This window comes from Tympanuchus pallidicinctus, unplaced genomic scaffold, assembly GCF_026119805.1.
Source record: "Tympanuchus pallidicinctus isolate F22 unplaced genomic scaffold, pur_lepc_1.0 scaffold13, whole genome shotgun sequence".
NCBI lineage: Eukaryota > Metazoa > Chordata > Aves > Galliformes > Phasianidae > Tympanuchus > Tympanuchus pallidicinctus.
This window is the reverse complement of record NW_026294648.1, coordinates 10,723,857-10,743,823: the sequence shown is the minus strand read 5'-3', so window position 1 is coordinate 10,743,823 and position 19,967 is coordinate 10,723,857. Positions and strand designations below refer to the sequence as shown.

Here is a 19,967-nt window from a genome sequence, read left to right as displayed (position 1 = left end):
CCTTATTGAAGAGCACTGAAATACATTAAAACAGAAAGAGAAATGAGCCTCTCCTGCACTAACGGTGAGCTCATACTTCTGTTCTGCTGACACTTCATTCAAATTTGTACATTTTTAAAAAATTCTCCCAGTCTCTGAAACAGGGAAAGCACTTTCAAATCACTCCAATTTTAATGAAGTTTAAGAAGTCATAACGTAAGCAAAGGAACACCCTCAGCCTCACCAGATGGGATTAGAACTTCTCTCTCTGTATAACAGTCATAGCAGAGAAGCTTAAAACCATCCTCATGTGAAGTGACTATCGGGAAGCATTGTTGTAAATCAGCAGTGGTAGATCAAAAAAAGCAGCTGCCTTCTCCTCGTTATGGTAACGAAGATGATTAACAGCAATGGTACTCATCTGAATGAAGTATTAACTGCAAGTTGAAGGCAGCAGTGGAAGACGAGGCTCCTGAAACAAGCTTTCCGCCCGAATAGACAAGAACTCTCCTTTTATAACTGTAAATTAATTCAAGATTGATTAACTGTTTCACAACAAGCCCCAACTTTGCCAATCTATCTGTGAATGCTTCTTTAAAACTAAGTTTAAAAAAGCAATTGTCTCACCCATGATCTACAACTTCAGTATGACTGCAAGGACGTGACAAAACGTAACATGTGAACACCATTCAAAGCTCTTTTTTCACACCCACAGTTCAGCTAAAATTTTGTACACACTGCAGATTTCCCCTACCGTGCCCCACAAAGGCTTAGCATATGAGAAATAGCCTAAACATGTTTCTTTATGTTGTTACCTTCCTGCATTCAAGCTGATACACACAATGCATACGCAGAAGGTGACTGAAATCATCACTTCATCGGACAAAGAGCAGCCAGCAGGGAATTCTAACAATTGCGTGCATCGTGCAGCCCAAACGCATCATTTCAGTTGAGATCCAGACATTAAATACTCTGCAGGTGCAGATAGCCAGATCTGTGTTACTTCTGCTATGCCCTTATGGTCAAGATGATCTGAGTGGTCTCTTAATTTGACATTTTTCATTTTCCCAGTCTTTATCAACGTGTGTTACAGGCTGTTGAGGGAACAACATAAAAGGATTAACTAATGGCAATAACCCTCTTTTGTCAGAGAGGATTACTGTCATTCAGCACAGGGGAAACTGAAAACCAGGAGTTCCTTTTGTGGTATTTATTTAATATTCTGCTCTGTAATCTGTTTGCAACACTGCTAGTGCAAAATGTCATGGGAAGATGTAAACACTCACCAGATTCCTTTTCTGTACCTACAAACAAACCAAATGAAAAACAAAAAACAGTTTGTTTCCTGTCGCTCAAACCGTTCCAAGATCCTGATGCTCTATGTTACTTAACGTTTCGGCTGACTTTGGGGACATTGTAGACTGCTCTGATGAGGCACGTTCTGGTGTCAGCCAACAGTTTATCCCTGGCACGCTTGTCAATCAAAATAAAACTAACAGACGGCTTTCTTTGTTTCAAATGAGTTTTCCCTGGTCATTAAAATTCACTTTTTATTACGAAAATTACCATTTGGAGAGAGAAAATTGAAATGTTTGTGGTTCCTTATGAACTACCTTCTACTGGAGCTGACCACTGCAAACCATTTTGAAAATACAACAAAAGGTTCTCACTGTCTGCCTGCTACCTATTATGGGTCTCACTACAATCTGTGGTTGGCAGAGTGGTCATTTTGTATAAAAGGCTGTAACAATATTTTAACAACAGCATGGCAGGAATTCAATGTTTTCAGCAGAATATGAAAACCTAGAATATTGTACTTTGCACAGGACTGAGCAGCAGGAATTGAGACACCACTCTTCAGATTGCATAAAATACAATACGTATTATTCATCAGATACCTGTTTTTTGGAGAACATTGGTTCTCCTGTTCTAAGTATTGAGGAATTAATTTTTCCTTAAATTAGATTTGGAAACCTTTGGCAAATGCATGCAACTCTACAGAAAATTAGATCTAGAATACGTATTCCTAGCTGGCAAAGAAGGAAAAAAAAGAGGGGGGGGAAGAAACAAAGGGGGGGAAAAAAAGGGGGGGAAATGGAAGCGTGTACATTTCCAGAGCACATCAACTTAGTTTCTGGGAGATACATCAAGAAGTTATCCAAATATATCCTGAGAAAATGTCATGCTTTCCAGCAAGCCTGTGTGAAACAGAATGCAGCACGGCAACTTGTAATGATGTACAAACCGTGTAAAGGAAGCCATTATTTTATCTGAAGCTCCCACACGAGGAAGAGTAGAAACTACTGCAAAGACCAGATTTCCTTTTCCTTTTTAATAAAAGCATGTTTAAAAAAAAAAAAAAAAGAAGAAAAAAAACAAAAAAAACCAACAAGGTTTCAGAATCATTATCTTTCTTCTCTACAGGGAAATTGGCATAATTAGATGCTATGTGCACAATTATGAGCACGTGGGATTTTAGTTATTATAAACACTTTCCTTCCACTGACAGCGCTTCAAATCCCATCCCACGGATTGATTTGCAGCCCTCAAAATCAGACCCTTTCTTTTGTTAACAAGCATCATCCTTTTTCACTTGCCCTTGGAATAGGACAGGAAAACAAAAATGAGTATCTCCTCTTTTTATATTTTCTACAAACTATACTTTAAACACAGGATGTAATTAGTGTAATAAAGTGAAACACAGTCCAAGATCTCACTCTGAGCAGGGCAATGCAATATTTTAAGCTAAAAAAAAATAGACTAACATAAGGAGGAAAATAAGACAGGAAGTACTCATCCAAATCTCACCCTAGATTCTGTGCACATGCTATAATCCTTAGGTCAAATCTTAATCCTGCAGTAACTGATAGGAATTGCACATGGGAAGGCAAAAGACCAGGTAAACTACCCACAGACTACAGCTTAAGTAGCTAGACTTCAAAAAAAGTTTACTGAGAATTCCCTTTTAATCACATCTAAACAAAGAGCAGTATTTGGGTACAAACCCAGAATGTTATCCTACTACTGCAACTACTCTCTCCTTTAAACTGCAAATAGATTTATATTCATTTTTTGCCCTCGTAGCCTGGACCCCTGAGCAAAAGCACATCATGTTTTGTAAGGCAATGTCGCTCCTTTAGAGTTGCTTTTGTTTTCTGAAAAAGCCGTATCCTGTAATGTTTACAGAAATATTTCTGCAGTAACATTCTAGCTGTATAAACGCCCTGAATAACTATCTTTTGTAACCATACATCATCATCATACATCACAGCTTTTTCTGTTTAATTTATATTCCAGCATTCCCTGGATTAGAGCACACTCAAGGTAATCTGGAACTGATCTATTGGCGTGTTTCTGTTACTAGCTTTAACCACAACAACAATAATCACCTACTTCTAACTCTGTAAATCATAAAATTGTTTAAGTTGGAAGGGATCTTCGAACTCATAGAATCACAGAATGGCCTGGATTGAAAAGGACCACAATGATCATCCAGTTTCAACCCCCGTGCTCCCCCTGCCCCTACTGCAGAGTCACCAACCACCAGACCAGGCTGCCCAGAGCTCCATCCAGCCTGGCCTTGAATGCCTCCAGGGATGGGGCATCCACAACCTCCTTGGGCAACCTGTTCCAGTGCGTCACCACCCTCTGAGCAAAAAACTTCCTCCTAAAATCACCTAATCCAACTTCTCTACATCGAACCTACTGTTCCACCAGTGGGTGCCCCTCCTCTGCATGCACTCCAACAGGTCCTGAACAGAGGACTCCACACCTGGACACCAGTACCCCAGATGAGGTCTCACCAGAGCAGAGGGGGAGGATCCCCCTCCCTCAACCTGCTGGTGACACTGCTTTGGATGCAGCCAGGATATGGTTGGCTTTCTGGGCTGTCAAGACACAGTGCTTGCTCACGTCCATCCTGCCATTCACCAGCACCCCTGGTCCTTTTCAGCAGGGCTGTGCTCCATCCATACATCCCCAGCTTGTATCGATAGTGGGTACTGCCACGACTCAGGAGCAAGACCTTGCACTCAGATTTGTTGAACTTCAAGAGGTTCACCTGGGCCACTTCTAGAGACTGTCTAGATCTCTCAGGATGTCACAGCCAGTTGTTTATTGGTTCAATTTTTGTCAAGTATTATGAAATGCTTGACCCATTGATGCTATCTGTATTAACGTTCAATTCTTTTTTTGCCATTCCCTTCTGATTCTAATTTAAAATCTTTGTGACTATGTCAGCAACTTAATATCTGAGCATATGCTTCAACAACTTCATAAGGTAAGTGAACACACTTAGCCACCTCTAGTATTACCAGCCGTATTTGTTAAGAACTTGTACAGGGAAAAAAAACAAAACAGCACAACGAATGAGCAGCTCCTGAACAACATGAATAGGAGAGTTCCAATAATTGTGTAGGGATAAACTTTCTGTTTCTAGCACAATTAACTGGTAACGGACTGGGCATATTACTTTAACTGAAAGCACAGTGCATTCAGAGGTACAATAACCTTACATACATTGTGTTAAAGATCTCTAAACGCTATGGTAAAATCAAGATTTCAAAGCACTATTATCTTTTCTCCCCTTGCACCTCAAAGACTGAACCCCTTCTTATTTTCCTATACCATTATACTTCTCTCATTCACACTTTTTCATTTTCATTCACTACTACTTCCGATTATTTTCAGGCTCTTTTCAGTTTCAGTAGTACATTTCCAAAGAAACAAATCTAAAAGTTTTACACAGCTCTTTTTCACAGCCTAAAATGACATAATATAATATTGATCCAGGAACACTGCTGCTGTCATGCAGCTGACACCGTGATAAAGTAGTAAAAGTCATCAAGGGTATACCAAAAATTGTGTGGCAGCATGTCCGCAATGCAGCTGTGAAAGAACTGATGCAGCAAGAGATATAGATGGAGTCCGAGCCTTTGTTGGAAAATACAAGAAAAAAGTACTGACTACAAATACGTGACAATGTTAATATCCATTGTTGTATTTTTTTTCCCATCTTTCTTATTCTACTTTGCTCAGTTACCAATATACTGCATAATTCTACCTGCTTAAAATGGAATTACGAGTTTGCCTTCCTCGTATTTCATTACAGCCAGTGAACCGGGCTACTCTTCTTCTCTACTAATTTACATTTTTAGGCCATGCTAAGATTGCATTTAGTTAAAATAAGAACATTTAGCTCCTATTTAGAAGAGATGTCAAATGTTACGCTGAAAGATTTTTCACTGATATCACTTATGCTTCCCTGAAAGCAACACACACAGACCTGATTGTAAGCAGGGACAAATAAACCAGGCTCAGGGAGAAAATAGGCACCTGAAGCTGCGCTCAGGCGGTCTCTGTAGACAATCACAGCTCAAATATTTTCATTGCAGCCAATACCAATGGAAAGCACAGCCACAGGTGCCATCAGCCCAGACTGCAGGTCAGGCCACTCCAGGATCTGCATGACCACTGTGGGTGATGCTGGCCACGGACTTCCAGCAGTTTGAGGATTTCAGTCTGTGAAAAAACCTCAAGGAATTACAGACAGACACACAGCTGATATTTCAAACCACCACAGAGACAACACAAGCATCCCAAAGCTAGGTAAGGTTCAGGTTGCTATTAGACTTGAATCCTGTGTCGCGTTATGGCCCTTCAGCACTGCCCAAAGGAGTGAATGTGTGAGCACTTAAAGAGTCATTTCATAGCTCCTTCACTGACAGGTTGACATAGCCATGCAGTCTTGAAAATATAACACATCATTAAGCATAACGTGGATGGGCAAGGACTTAAGCTGAAGTCTGGCAAGACGTGATGCAACAGATGTCAGATTAAGTTTCAGATCCAAGTATTAAAGAATCATTTCAGAGAACATGAAAAAAACATTCATTTGGTAGTATAATTCACACTAATACTATGAAGTAAACAGAGAAGTTTTAAAAAAAGTAAGTCAGATGAGCTTTTGTACATCCTGTGATACTGCTGCTGCACCAGCTCCATCCCCTCTCACCCTTGTGGCAGCGACAGGACAGTGGTGGTGGAACAGAACAAGCAGGAAACCCTGGGAAGTCCTTACTGCAGCTCTGCTGCAAACTGCCAGAAGACAGAGTAGACAGTTCCAAGTAGGAACAGCTGTTATTTTCCAATTAAAAAATCACAAGACCAAAATATTAATTTATTAAGCAAGCGTTCAGATCAAGCAGCCACAACTGCATTCCCTGGCTGTATATATTTTTAAGAGAGCCTAATGAGACGTTCCTGGCACAAACAACATGACAAAACAGTTTATTGTCTGTTGCTGATATGCAAACAACTCCATTCCATATTGTGAAATACTACCTCAGTATGTAACGAACTCAAAGATTTTCCTTTGGAGGGGAAAACAATCTTCACGCTTCTCCAAATGTTTTACGTAGTGAAGTATTAGCTGAGCTAGACTTTGAGAAAGATTATCTTTTGCTATCATAGAAGCAAGTTAATGAAGTGACAATAACAAACTGATGTATCTGTCAAAGTTTATAGATAAGAATGTCAAGCTATAGGTTATCAGCCTACAGTACTGACACTGTTCATATATCATAGCCCCCCAACACACACTCTGTCAGCATTGTTTATTTTCAGTCAGGAGTTAAATAATGACCATGTACTAAAAATGCCTTTGGGGAACTGCTTTGTCTTACATACTGTTCACCTGTTTACTTCTGAGTAAGTTTTGAGTTGCTTTTGTTTAATTTTCTATTTGAACAGCTGGTATTTATCAACTTCAAATGGACTTCAAGTCAATGCACTGCAAAATTTTTACTGTATTTCTACACTTGGTAGACACAAGCTTGTAAAATGCTAATGAGCACACCTTAAGCACAGCATGCAATTTCAGAGGGACACAAAAGATACCTTCTGAAACTACATCAGTACCAGAGCAACATGAGAACATGAAGAATAGGTCTGCTTTGTTTTTTATTTTAAAGTGTCCAGCAACAGAAGTAACCATTTTGTACTGTGCTCGGTAAATTTATTACTTCCCTTTTAACCCTCTGAATTTTCTTTACAGTATTTAGACCCAACTATCCATAAAAATGTAGATGTTATGATGTGGTTGGTTGTTGCTTTTCCTTTTTTTTTCCCCTGCTGTCTATTGCTTTGTAACAAAGGCTGACAATGAAAGTTCCTTAGTTAGAAGGAAGGGCTGCAAGGAAAACAAAGTTGGAAAAAAAAAAAAAAAAAAAAAAAAAAAAACTGAAGGATATATCCATTTTTTCCCCCCTCACATACGTAAAATTACTACTTAAATACTCCTATGGAAACTATTTCATAGAAAGCTGTATGACAAGAAACAAGTTAAATTACACACTAGAAAAATACATCAAAATGTGAACAAGGGAAAAAATGCCTAGATACAACTGGTAACAACGTGAAGGATTTCCATCTATTTATTCTTTATTCTCTATATACAAGGCAAAGTTACTGAGAGACTACATTCTACCAGAAACCATGTTCTGGAACTGAGCTCCAAGTGACATATCTGACTAAGTGAGAAAAGAATGGAAAAATCATGAATTCATAATTCAAACAAGTTTCTATTACTTTTTCGGAACCATTGTCTCAGTAAGAATCTTGGGATGTAGGCTGAGAATTAACATCTTAAGTCTAAAAGTCTTTCTTCTAATCACTGGACTTCTTTTCCAACTACTTTTTTTTTTTTTTTTTTTTTTTTCAAATTTTAATGACCTGAAATAAAAAAGGGAAGCTATTTAATGAAGGGATTGGAGGAGAATGAACTATGAAGACAAAAATAAGAAGTTGCTAACGTCACTTTTTTTCTTCCCTCAGCATTAAATTGAACCCTTTAGGTACAAAAGACCTGTGGCAAAGCTAGGCAGAACTGTGGTATGAAGCTTTTTATACCTCAATTTACCTGTAAAAGAGCAAACTTGGCCTTTGAAAATAAAAAATTGATAAAAGTTAAGTTGTCGCTCCTTAGTACTATTAAACAAGACTACAGATCCCAACTCTCCTGAACCTAACTTGCTAATAAGTAGAGCTCTACTGTCTTTTCTGATTGACAGTAGGAAAGACTAAAAGTTGTTTTTTTTTTAACGGATTGGTTCCTCATGAAGAACACAGATGTACCCAACCATCAGGTATCAAAATACACATTATTCATAAACAAAAGCTTTTCTTTTGTAGTTATTGAAATTACAAGCCAACAAAACATCATTTATCTGACAATATTCTGTTTAGCTAAGACACCAATATGCAAAAATAAACCCAGGCTGATTTATATTACTGATGTTTTTAAGTGTAAACATTACACAAAAGATATGGAACAGTCAGCTAAACAGCCCAGACTCAGTGTCACAGTCTCCACTCCAACTTGAACAGTGAATAAAAACTATTTAGTTGCTCAAAAAGGTTTTGATTGAAACCACTGTCACTTGAGCCACAAATTAGTGTTTACTGACAATACTTCAGCCATTTAAACTGTCTGATGACTGTAAAAATCCCCGCAATGCTTGTGAATCTCCTTTGTAAGAACGAACGGAGCACGATGCTAGCAGGCCTCCTGAGCTTCACATCAGAAACTTTTTCACAGGAGCCCAAGTCTATTGTGTACAATAAGCCAAGGGGTGCCGAAGGAGTTGGTTGCTATGGTGGCATCTCATAAATCATCAATTATTGTCTGTTATTATGGAGGTGACAGCCTCATAAAGAGATTTGCATTTTCGGCTAATTTTAAGATTTTTTCTGCAGACATCATTTGCTTTGTAAAAGAAATGTCATGACAACCATAGAACACTTAAGCTTGTTATCGGGTAGTCAGGCATTCTCTTGGCCCCGTCACTTTGGCATTTGAGCATCGCAGCCTCTTTTGCATTATTGAGTAGTTTATCTTTACAGTTCATAAATATATTTCTAAACACGGGGATGGCATAATAGCAGAATGGCGGCAAATGCAAGCAGGGCTCCTGGTTGCCACAGCAACCTAAACTGATCAATTCCCTGTCACCATTCTAAAAGAGGCACCACTCTCCTGCGGCCCCAAACACTAATTACAAATGCAGGCCCTTCGCTGGCATGTTCAGCTTACAGATTAAAGCAGTTCATGCCTAATTTATCATTTAACATGTCCTCCCACATTTGTAGTGCCGTGCAGAATGAATAATAACTTCACTTGTTTACAGCATTTTCAACTTAATTTCACTAATTAGTTTTGCAGTTGGAGGAATTTTCGAGGGCTGCTAACGCAGCCCCGCATACAGGCCCAGTGCAGGCTCTGTGCACAGGACGTAGCCAATCCACCCACGTGTGGCTGCCAAGCAGTAAGTTACACGTGTAGGTTCCCTTTTTTCTTAAAAGTGGGCTTTTTAAACAGCTGTGATTGCTGAAGCAAAAATACTGTGCCTTTCTCTTGCAAATGGGCCCAAGTGATGACACTTCATTGGCCTCTGATGCTGCACTTCCCATCAAGCTTTATTGAGTACTTGAGATAAGACCCGGTTGTGGTCCCTAAAACTGAACAGAACTACTCACGTACGTGTATGCATCCATGCTTTGTGTGTGCATGCACGAGTTTCAAGATAGCATTTAGAGAATTCCAAGCACTACTCGTTCCCCAGAGCTTCATGATGAGCATCCGTGGTTCCCAAAATGATCCTTTTCCATTCTTTGCAGTCCCTAACAACAAGGCAGAAAATGAAGTCTCAAGTGAAGCCAGAACTTGTTGCACTCTAGGGAAAGAAACCTGCTTAAGAAATCCTGAAATGCAAGACTGGGTGTTAGGAACATTCCCTGACCTTTTTGGTCCATATAACAGTACTCTAAGTTTGCATACTCAAAAATGTTTGAAATAGCAAAAAAGACAGGACCTGTAAAATTCCTCTCTAGCAATCTGAACAGTTTGGTGTTTCAGTGCTGCTGCTCCATGGAATTCAGGGAGAGGAAAGGGGTTTTTGGCTCCTCAGTAATATTTGCACTATCTGAGCCACAAAGGAGATCATCTGACAGCCTCTGCCCCAGGCAGCTCCTCCCTATCATCAGTTTTACAAAAGCGTTCCTTCCCAGAACTCCTGTTAATCAATGAGAATTATACATCCAACTAAGTTAAAACCCTTCAGTGGCTCTGGGGGGACTCGACAAGAGGGAGCACCGGAGCACTTCCACCTGCTGTGCAGCTGCGGCCTCCGTGCTCCAGGGACCCCAGCGCAGCCGGCAGCCTGCGCTCCCAGGTGCCACCAGCCATCCGCGCCCACTCGATGGCCGTGCACAGCAGCACTTCTGCGCTTCCACCGTGCCAAGGCAAAGCTCCAGGCCCTTATTTCAAAGGGAAACGTGGTCAGCTTGAAGCAAAGAAAACTCACCCGTGCACTGCTCTGCGCTGCTGATCAGAATGCTTGCTGAACAACGCATGGGCTGGAATATTAGTTTACATCACAGTAGTTTTTAATGAAACGCTGCTTCTGCCATCCACAGCTTTTTAGTCCTGTTTCACATATTCATGTGACAGTTCCAAAGCATCATATTCTAATAAGAGAGCCAAGAGGCAGCAAGTGCAAGTATGCTTAGGCAACATGCTAGCGTAAGTAATGGCAAACTCAGAGCACTAGCATTTGCATTAGTGCAAACCAACACCAACTCTACAGTCCATACTTAAGTGCTTCCACTTGTCTATATTCTATCTTACACTAGTAGTCCACATGACTTCACGTCCAGTTTTTTCATCTTTACTTGTACACTCATACTGTTTTCCAGTCCTATCAAAACTGAACTTCAAACTATACACCAACTGCTATCTAAACATGCAGTTCATACATGAGAACACATAATCCCTCCCCAGAATTGGCTGTTCTACCTGCTAGTCTCCTTAAAATGCTAATTCAAACTCATCTTTCCAACAATAACAAGAAAAAATGGACTATTCATCTGCACTTTTGAAGCCATCTACTATTGTCAGCCATTGACCACAGAACTGTACAGCCTGGGCAACAAGACTGTGATCCAGGCAGGTTCTGAAGAGCCCTGGGCTCTCAAGTAATAAAAGGCAAACAGCTACTGACTGTACATGGGCTTGGTCATAGCTGGTTTTGCCTTCCAGCCGCTAAGTAGTCTGATTCTTAAGAAATATGTGTTTAAGACATGCAATACGTTGTGCACTACTAAGCGCTGGTGGGATAAGAGCAATGTGTATTAACAATAATCACTCCATTTTTATAAAACGATTATGATAATTGCTCATGATTGGCCTTTTATGATTGCATACTCATTCACAAGCTTGCTTCTCGTTCCTGTTGAATGCATAAAGCTGCTGCATTCAGTGTTGACAGAAAGGTGGGCTCATTTGACTACTTAAGGTAAAACTTGTTCAAGTCTTGCAGTACTTAACATTTCTGTCCATTTAACAATATGTTTGCTAAGACACAATACGTTTTTTATTACTATCTTATCCTTACTGTTCCTGTTATTTAATAAAATACAGACTGCATCACCTCTACAAAACCTCAGCACCAAATACTGACCAGATTAACAGAGATGCTAGTCCAGTCACTTTATGTCTGTTCTGCCTGGCAAGCTGCATGTTTAATGGAAGATGGTATACTGTGAGCGATGGAATGCACCAAGGATGTACATTGACTATAGAATCTCTCCAGAGAGTTAATACAGTACCTTCACATTATTAAATGCAACATGCAGAGCATTACATTATTATGCTACACATGGCTAAGGAATTTTAGTATTCACAGGATTATGGTAATTAAGTCTTCCTTCACTTTGGGTGATGTGACACTTGCTTGACTATAATGTCACTCCACTTAAAGTCTGTGTAAACAACATTATCTTAGTCACTCTGCATTACATTTCCAACTGTGAGCAAAATTACAAGGTCAGAGTGGACAAGAATGTAGGTAATCCCAAGGAAACATCATGTAAATGACTAGCTCAAGGTTCAAGCTGGGTTTTCAAGGGTGGTAAAAGGCTTATGTACTACACCAATGTTTAGTATTGTTTCGTAGAAGCTATTACTAGCAAAATGCATTTCTATTTGTAGGGACATTCAGTCGGTCAGAACATGCAAACTTTTTCTTTTGCCAGCAACAACTCAGCTGTCAAAGACACACAGGGAGTAGAAGAGCTGATTCTGTAAGAAAAATAAAAACCTACATGAATCTAGTAGGTTAATTAAATCTGTAGGTGATAGATGGTAACTAAGAAATATATAATTCAATGCCATCCTTAACATTACATAATAAAATCTCCATTAAGACATCAGTAAGGCAGCTCAAAAAAAACTATTAATCTTGTTGTTAAGACCAATTTGTTTAATTCACTTAGCTGAATTTGTTTTAGCTTTAAATATCAAACAGGAAAGCATTTACAGTCCTTTTTGTCCTCTTAACTGTCAAACAGAAGTGCAACTGAACCTCTTTTTACCCTTACAGTCTGCACACACAGACATTTCTCAGCCTATGCAGGTCTTGGAAAGAACGCCACTGAAGGGCAAAATTATGCATCACGTGGCAAGGCCAGTTAAGCTATTAGTGAAGTTAGTCACAGGAGTTTCCCTTTATACCAGCGCTTGGTGATTTCTCAGCCCAAGAGTCAGAACTCTTCTCAGTACTGAGTTGGGCAATCAGACCAGATGAAACAGTCGCTACCTTAGCAGTAACAATACCTTACAAGTCCATTAGCTATAAAGGATTCAAGATGCACCACTAGTAAAACAAAATCAACTAGACAGAAAAAGCCTTGTTAGCAGTTAGACACTGCCTAGAGTTTCTCAAACACCGTGAGTACGTAACCAATCAAGCCCACATACTCGGAGGCCTAACAAAAAAATCAGGCTGAGCTGGGATTCAGCTAGCCACATCAATAAGAGCGCTGCAATAATTTCTGGGAATTCCACCCGCTGTGAAGTGGCATCCAGGGAAATGTCACTGACACATCACATACTCTGAAATGTCATTTCAGTCATTTCTATCTTAAACAGTAGCTGTGGGAAATTTAATTAATGACAAAACTGCACTGTTTCAAGTTCTGTCAGGTAGGAATTATGTTCACAAGTTCACTGATAAAAACAGGCCTTTGCCAAAAAAGCTAAAGGAATAAAATCTGTCTGCACTGGCTTTCAACTTGGTAGTGTTCATAATGTGGATTGCAATGAAGACCCACAGACATCCTCTAGGCTCATGCCTCATTTTGTGCCGCAGACTGTTAAGCTCAGGTGGGAATACAAGACAAAGTGCATTACCTGATCAGTGGCCACTCAGCCCACATTCTTCTTCCACAGGTAAAATTAGAAACATCTTCATTTTTTAATAACAAACTAAGGAAGAAAATGCACAATTGTTACCTACTTACCAGACAATCATTAAAGATAAAACAACTGTTAATAACCATTAGCCCTTTAAACACAAACTGCATTGGTTCAAAAGCATTACAAAACACCTGGTAACTTTGTTCAGCATGAAGGCTGTAAGACTTCCAATGGCTTTAAATATGGATGGAACAGAGGGGCTGACAGCCTGATCCACAAGTTGGACTGTCCCAGTGACTTGAGAGCCCTCTGCAACACTGGAAAAGTGCAAAAGATGCCCTCAATGTCTGTCATCTTCATAGAGTTCAGTCTCTGTAGCCTACTGCAATTTGTTACTGAGAGTAGATGACTCCACACCTGAAATACTTCTGTATTAATTTACCCATCATACTTGTCATTTCTGTTGCATGTTAATGGTACTTACCACATATTACAATGCATTCTTACTACAGGATTTAACAGAAAAATAATAAATAAAAACCAAGGCATATAACATTACTTATATAAACAGGCAAAATACAGAGATCGTTGACTTGGTGTCTACTTTGGCAGTAACTGAATTCAATTTAATGACTTATGGTTCTTATTTAGTGAGGGTTGCCTGTCATGTATGACTCTGAGACTTCTTTCATATGTTTTCTTTGAAAAGTAAAGGTTTTCTGTATGAGATTGGAATTTAATTGTTTCCTTTTTAGACAAATATGCTTTTGGATAGACGCTGATGGAAAGGGCAATCGCATGTCAAAAGGGCAGCGGTACAGTGAGATTATGTGCTGAGGTCTAAGGCAGGACAGGCAAACAAGGTGGTGGGGGGGTCTCGGATCACTTGAGCAGATCCTTATAAATAAAATCTCAGATAACAGGCTTTGTTTACCCTGTATAAATGCGTATCACCAGGTCAAATCAACTTCTGTTATGTTAACTACTTACATTACTATCTTATTAACAAATATGCCTGATAGCATAGCAGTATTCCCATCTGATTGCATCTGGAATGCTTTTTTTTTTTTTTTTTCCTTAAAGAATAAGTAATTTCGAATGAGATGTCCTTCATCTTGAAGGAATGACCTGTCCTAATTTGGGAAAAAACAGAAAGAACCACAGCGACAGTAAGCTTTGTGTGGTAAAAGTCAGCAGTGCTTGTATCTCATGGCAAAGAAACTAGAGAAGAAATCGTCAGTGCTAAGCATGCAAAGAATGTCCTACTTTGAAGAACACTGCACTATTAGGCATCAGACATTTCAAATTTCAGTTTCCAAAACATTTGTTAGGCTATTCAGAAGGAAAAATATTTCAATCTCTTTTTTGAATTGATGGCACTTTCTCTAGCCCATAAGACAAGATAAAAATTGTTACTAAATAAAGCTGACACAGAAAAACACACAAAAACTTGTAATTCTTTCACCAAAACTCACCCTCAAAATAAGAGCTGTTGTCACTCCCCACTGCTCACCCTATACAAGCAAGAGTATACCAAAGGAAGAGCAAGTAGATTCCTTTGGAAAAAGCAAAACGATCATTTCTCACACAGAAGATCTGCACCAATGTATTCCAGAGCCCTACCAAAATGATTCATTTTGGAATATTTGAGAAATGCTGCTATGACAGGTAAACAAACAGGTCTTTAAAAAAAGAAAACATATATGCATGTCACTCTGAAAGTAATGCCTCCTACTTATCTCCACAGTAATTACAACAGAAATGAAGAGCACAATAACACTGTTTGAAAGAGCCAATTCTCAGCTACAAAACACTACTTTTCAATGCACCATGAGCTATGCATTTTCACCAGTGACGAATAAGTGCCTGCAGACCACACTGAGACACATCCACACCAGTGGAGGTGACCCACTGTCACCACTGCTGAAACACACCACCCCCAGGCTCACACTGCTACATCCACTGCTCGGTCTCCATAAATGTTTATAGCAAGAGTCAATGAATGCCATTTTTTCCTGCACAGAGGAATTCAATGACACACCTCTGCTCTGTGGTGCACTTCCATGTCAGACACCATTCTGTCAGACTGCCCCACTACTGCCATCACACAGCAACAAAATGTCATGGGATACCAGTGGGAAGGTCTGACTGCTGCAGCCATCCCACCAATGTCTGTATCTGACGTCATGGGCTGACATAATAAAATGGGAAGCTTTACTTTCAGAGCAGCCCTCATATATATGTATATATACATACATATATATGTATATATACACGGAAATACATCCTTCAAGCAGTACTTCCTTCGGCAGCAAGAATGGAGACATTTTAATATGCAACCCTGGTAGCACTGTCTAGCATCCTCCTTCTGTATTACAGGAGAAGTATAACTAAGATGTATTAATACACTTCAAACTGTCTGATGCATGACACATTAATGAACAAATGTGACATCTGAAAACAAGCAAGTCCTACTAAGATTATACCCCTCTACACTGCCTGCCCAGCTCTCTGCAATACAACAGAAACCTACTCTCATGGCATTTAGCATCTACATTTCCAGTGGTTTAAGATATTTAAAGATTAATCCTCTGCAATGTTAACCTCCTAGCAGGGGCAGTTCTCTCACCATTAGAGTTATTCAAAATCCGTTTTATGCCGAGTAAGTTGCTCTACAAACACAACAGTTGGGACTGACAGCAGTTTCCACTTTTCAAAAAGCTTCAAACTCGCTTCCAAATCCCGTTACATCTAATGATATTCCTTTTCACCCTCTACAGCCACTCATCACCCAGTAACTCACTATTTCTTTAACTGCATTACTTGATTTTTCCTTCCCCTGAGTTTACTCTTACTTAAATAGTGTAGAGAATCACTAAATTTATTCTTCAATTTTCTGATTTTATCACATCAGCAACATCACCAATTTTGCTTTGTCTTCATGTATGTTTTTTAACACTTTTCATTTTAGTTGAATTAATCAATTTTTTAAAAGCAGTACATTTTTCACAACATCCTCATTAAAACAAGATTTGCAAGCAGGCTTTACTGGTTCCAGAAAAAAATAGATAACTCTTTCTCCATCTTCTATTCTTCAATAGGATTTAGGTTCTTCTTTCAAAGAACTTCTGTTGTAGAACTATAAAAAACAGGAAAATATTCAAATTCTGGAGTGGCCCAAGCTTAAAGTCATAATATACAAGATCAGAACTTCTCCATTATGCTGTGATTCTTAACCGCTTCTATTCTGCATTTCTAAATTATTCAGGGACTACATTCTGCAAATGCATCTGTGTGAGTGTGAGTCAGCTCCGTTCATTTTATTCTTGTGTATGCAGTACATCCCTGGTGGTTGCCTAATGAAAGTGATGCTAAGGCAGAAAATCACTACTCAACACAGCTCATTTTAATAAGAAAGTCTGGTGCGTTTGAATAATACCTTTTAACTTCTTTTCTTTATTATTTTAAATCCGATCCACTTCTGAGGCCAAGGCAATTTAATAGTTTGCAGCATTAAGACTGTTAAGCTCTACTTAATGATTTTCCAATTTCTGTTCCTGAATCACATAGGAAATACATAAACATGTTGGAAGTCAGAAGAAGGGCAGTAAGTCCAGAAATGTAGCTAACCAATGTAACTTGAAGATCATAAACCAAACCAGGAAAACAAAAGAAATTGCAGTGACTGAACATTAAACCTAAATAAAAAAATCCACGCTCATTATTCAGGCTGTTACACAAATCCATACAGATCTGTAAGCATCTGTGTATTGCTCTGATGGCCAAGTTTCTAGCTGCTGCACTGCTGAATTTACCAGCTTGGTCTTTCAAGTAGTTTAAGGGTGGTCACAACTTGTTCCTATTTCTCTTGGAAGCAGTGTGCATAGCTTTGGATCACAGACAGAAGTAACAAACATTCAAATAACCCAAATACATGCTTGTTCCCTTCACACTCCATGGAATGACATGGGGTGGATATAATAACTATAAGCAGTTCTGTATCATTAGAACAGTACAGAGTCATTTCAGTGGTTTGCACAGACAAACCAGAGGTGTTTACTGACTTCACTGCAGACATCAATAGGCAATTTTCTTTATCTCCAATTCTACAGATCATTACAATTCTTGCAAATCTCATTTCACTCTAAGATTGGCAGCTAAACTCTCCAATTTGCAATGCTTTGTCACTGGAAAATACATGAAAACTTCCTTTATTGTAGCAGTACACATTTTTAACAGTCATTTAAATTCAGTTAAAGTAACCTTAGAAGGATATCTGTTCTCTGATTTTCTGCAAGAATACAGTACCCAGAACTGAAAACTGAAAATATTTCCAATGCTTTTCCACAGAATTGCTGCTGTTTGCCTTCATCACATGATGAGCTCATTTTAACCAGCTCAGATAAGTTCTGCTTCTCCTTAAGAATACTTCACTATTGTCCACAAAAATACATTCTGATAATGAGTTATTTATTTCTCTATTAGTATTAATATACTGCAGCTACTGATAACAAAAGTTGTTGATGTACTCCTACAAGAAAGCCAAAAATGATGTGAAAGGAATCTAGAGACTCTTAATGCAGATAATACTTATACCAAGCATGCAAAGGCTTCAAAAAGCCTAATGATTTTCTCAGATGTGCTGTAACAACAAAGAATCTCATGGTTCACTGTCAAATGTCTGCTAGAAGCCAATGTTCATCACAACTAAAATGACTTGTTCATCATAGATTCCATCAATAATTGTTTCAGTATGTGAACGTGATCAATGTAGCTCTCATCAAGTATAAATCAAGATATGTATTTCCTAATGGGACCTTCAACATTCTCATGGATCCTATTCAATAGCACAATTCAATCAATACAGCAGCCCAAGTGATCAGACGTCTTTCTCAAAATGGCAGTTACTTACAAGTACAAAACAATAAAAATATCCTGATGTTCTTAGCATGCATTTCACTCATCTGGTGGCATACTGAAAGAGGGACCATTGTGTAGCACTGGACTGCATCAGACCAGCACTTAAAAGCTGCACAATGAAAATGTAAGAGCTTAAATTATTATACCTAAACAGCAATGTCAGTGGCAAAACTCTAATGGATCGAGACTACAAGATACAGCATTTATCAAAGAGAAAGGGAAATACCAAGTGATCTGCTCAGAGCTGCGCATTTCCTAGAAAATTGATTTCATTTCTAAAAGTTGACAGCAAACCTAAGTACATTCAGGTGGGTTTTCTTTTTCTTTTTTTTTGTGTCACTGTGGCTGAGCAAAGCCTGTCAAAACTAAAGACTAAAAAAGCAACAGCATTTCTGCCTCCCTTTTATCAGTTTCTCATTTTCAGTAAGTACTTTAAAACATGGTTCTTGGAAGATCTGTGACAGATGGGTGCAGACTGACCAGCACCTCTGCATCTTACCAAGGTTGTTTCCTTTGGTAAATCACAAAATATGTTTCTTACATATGGAAAATTTTAAACTCTCACTTTAGACCTTTAAATAGGCCATAAAATTATCTTATGCTCTTAGTTATAACCGTTTGCAATGATTCCTGGATTTTACCAAACTGCTTTTTATGCTTTTTTTGCATCTAAATACAACTAAAATATTATATGATTGGACAAATAATTTTTCAATAGCATAATTTTAAGACTGATCTAGTTATATCATCTCTTTTTAAGAGCATGTTTACATGACGATTGATTGCTCTATCTTGGTAATTCCAGATGAGTTTTATGCTAAGATAACACTGCAAAGCTTTCCACCAAGTCTGGTTCATTTGCCAGTGCTTTTTCAGATGAAAAATTCTGTATTACTCAGCAGACAGGCAATGTGGGTATTGCGACACGAGCAGCAAAGGAGGCAAGGCTCAGAACCCAGACTAATAAGCTGTGATCTTGAAACCTTTGTGTGAAGACCATGTGTGCATGCTGCAGATGGTTTATCAGAATTAAATGTTCTGCTTATCCGCTGATCTCTGATGAAGCCAGGCATTTACACACACACTTACATGCACACACAGTGTTGATGATCAGCATTTCATAACAGTGACAGAATAGAGATCTTTAAGAAGATCCATCAAGCCTTCTCAATTTGGAGGGTTTCCTCTAGTTACAGATCCGAATCTACAAATCCCAAATAAATTTATTTAGGTATCAAGTAAAAGCCAAGCTGCTCAGCCATGACAAAATGACAGAAGCTGTCACTTCTCATGGTGGTATTACCTACGTAACCAAATCCTGCAACTTTTTAGAAAAACTCCAAATCTCTTGGAAGTTTTTTGTTCTGTCCCCACTGTGTGGGCATCCTTCAAAAGGCTGAGCAACATTATAACCCAAGGCACATTCAGAAGAGTCGCTGCAACACCCCCCCTTACAATCAATGAGATCGTTAGAATACTGAACAGTAATGTCAGATTTTTCCCTGATGTTCATTAAAACTTTTTTTCTAAACTTACCAGTCAACTAGGAAAAGTAGAACCCTAAAAGCCTTCCTTCTTTTGTCTGTTAAACCTTCTGCTTAAAAGAAAAAGGACAAAGAAGCAAGCGCAAGAGGTTGCTGAGTTACTTGCTCAACTGACATATAGTTCTCTTTTTATAATAATTTCTGATATAAAAGAAATAGAGTTATATATTGATATATAATTCAGGAGATTTTATATTTTTCAATTAAATGCCTTTCAACCTTTGCTCTTTAAAGGTTATAGAAATTCATGATTTTAGCCTCCCTTCAGAGAT

At 38.7% G+C, this 19,967-nt stretch overlaps 1 protein-coding gene across 5 annotated transcripts in view; it reads right to left on the bottom strand.

Moving 5' to 3' along the window:
- Positions 1–19,967, bottom strand: part of DACH2 (dachshund family transcription factor 2) — a 264,433-nt gene that overhangs the window by 167,858 nt on the left and 76,608 nt on the right. For 4 of the 5 annotated variants that reach the window (XM_052672831.1, XM_052672830.1, XM_052672834.1 and 1 more), the window contains exon 2: positions 13,226–13,300. The exons of the other annotated variant lie outside the window; for it this stretch is intronic. In XM_052672831.1, coding sequence (XP_052528791.1) covers positions 13,226–13,300 — 75 coding nt within the window. The remainder of the gene's footprint in view (positions 1–13,225; positions 13,301–19,967) is intronic. 5 annotated transcript variants of the gene reach the window in all.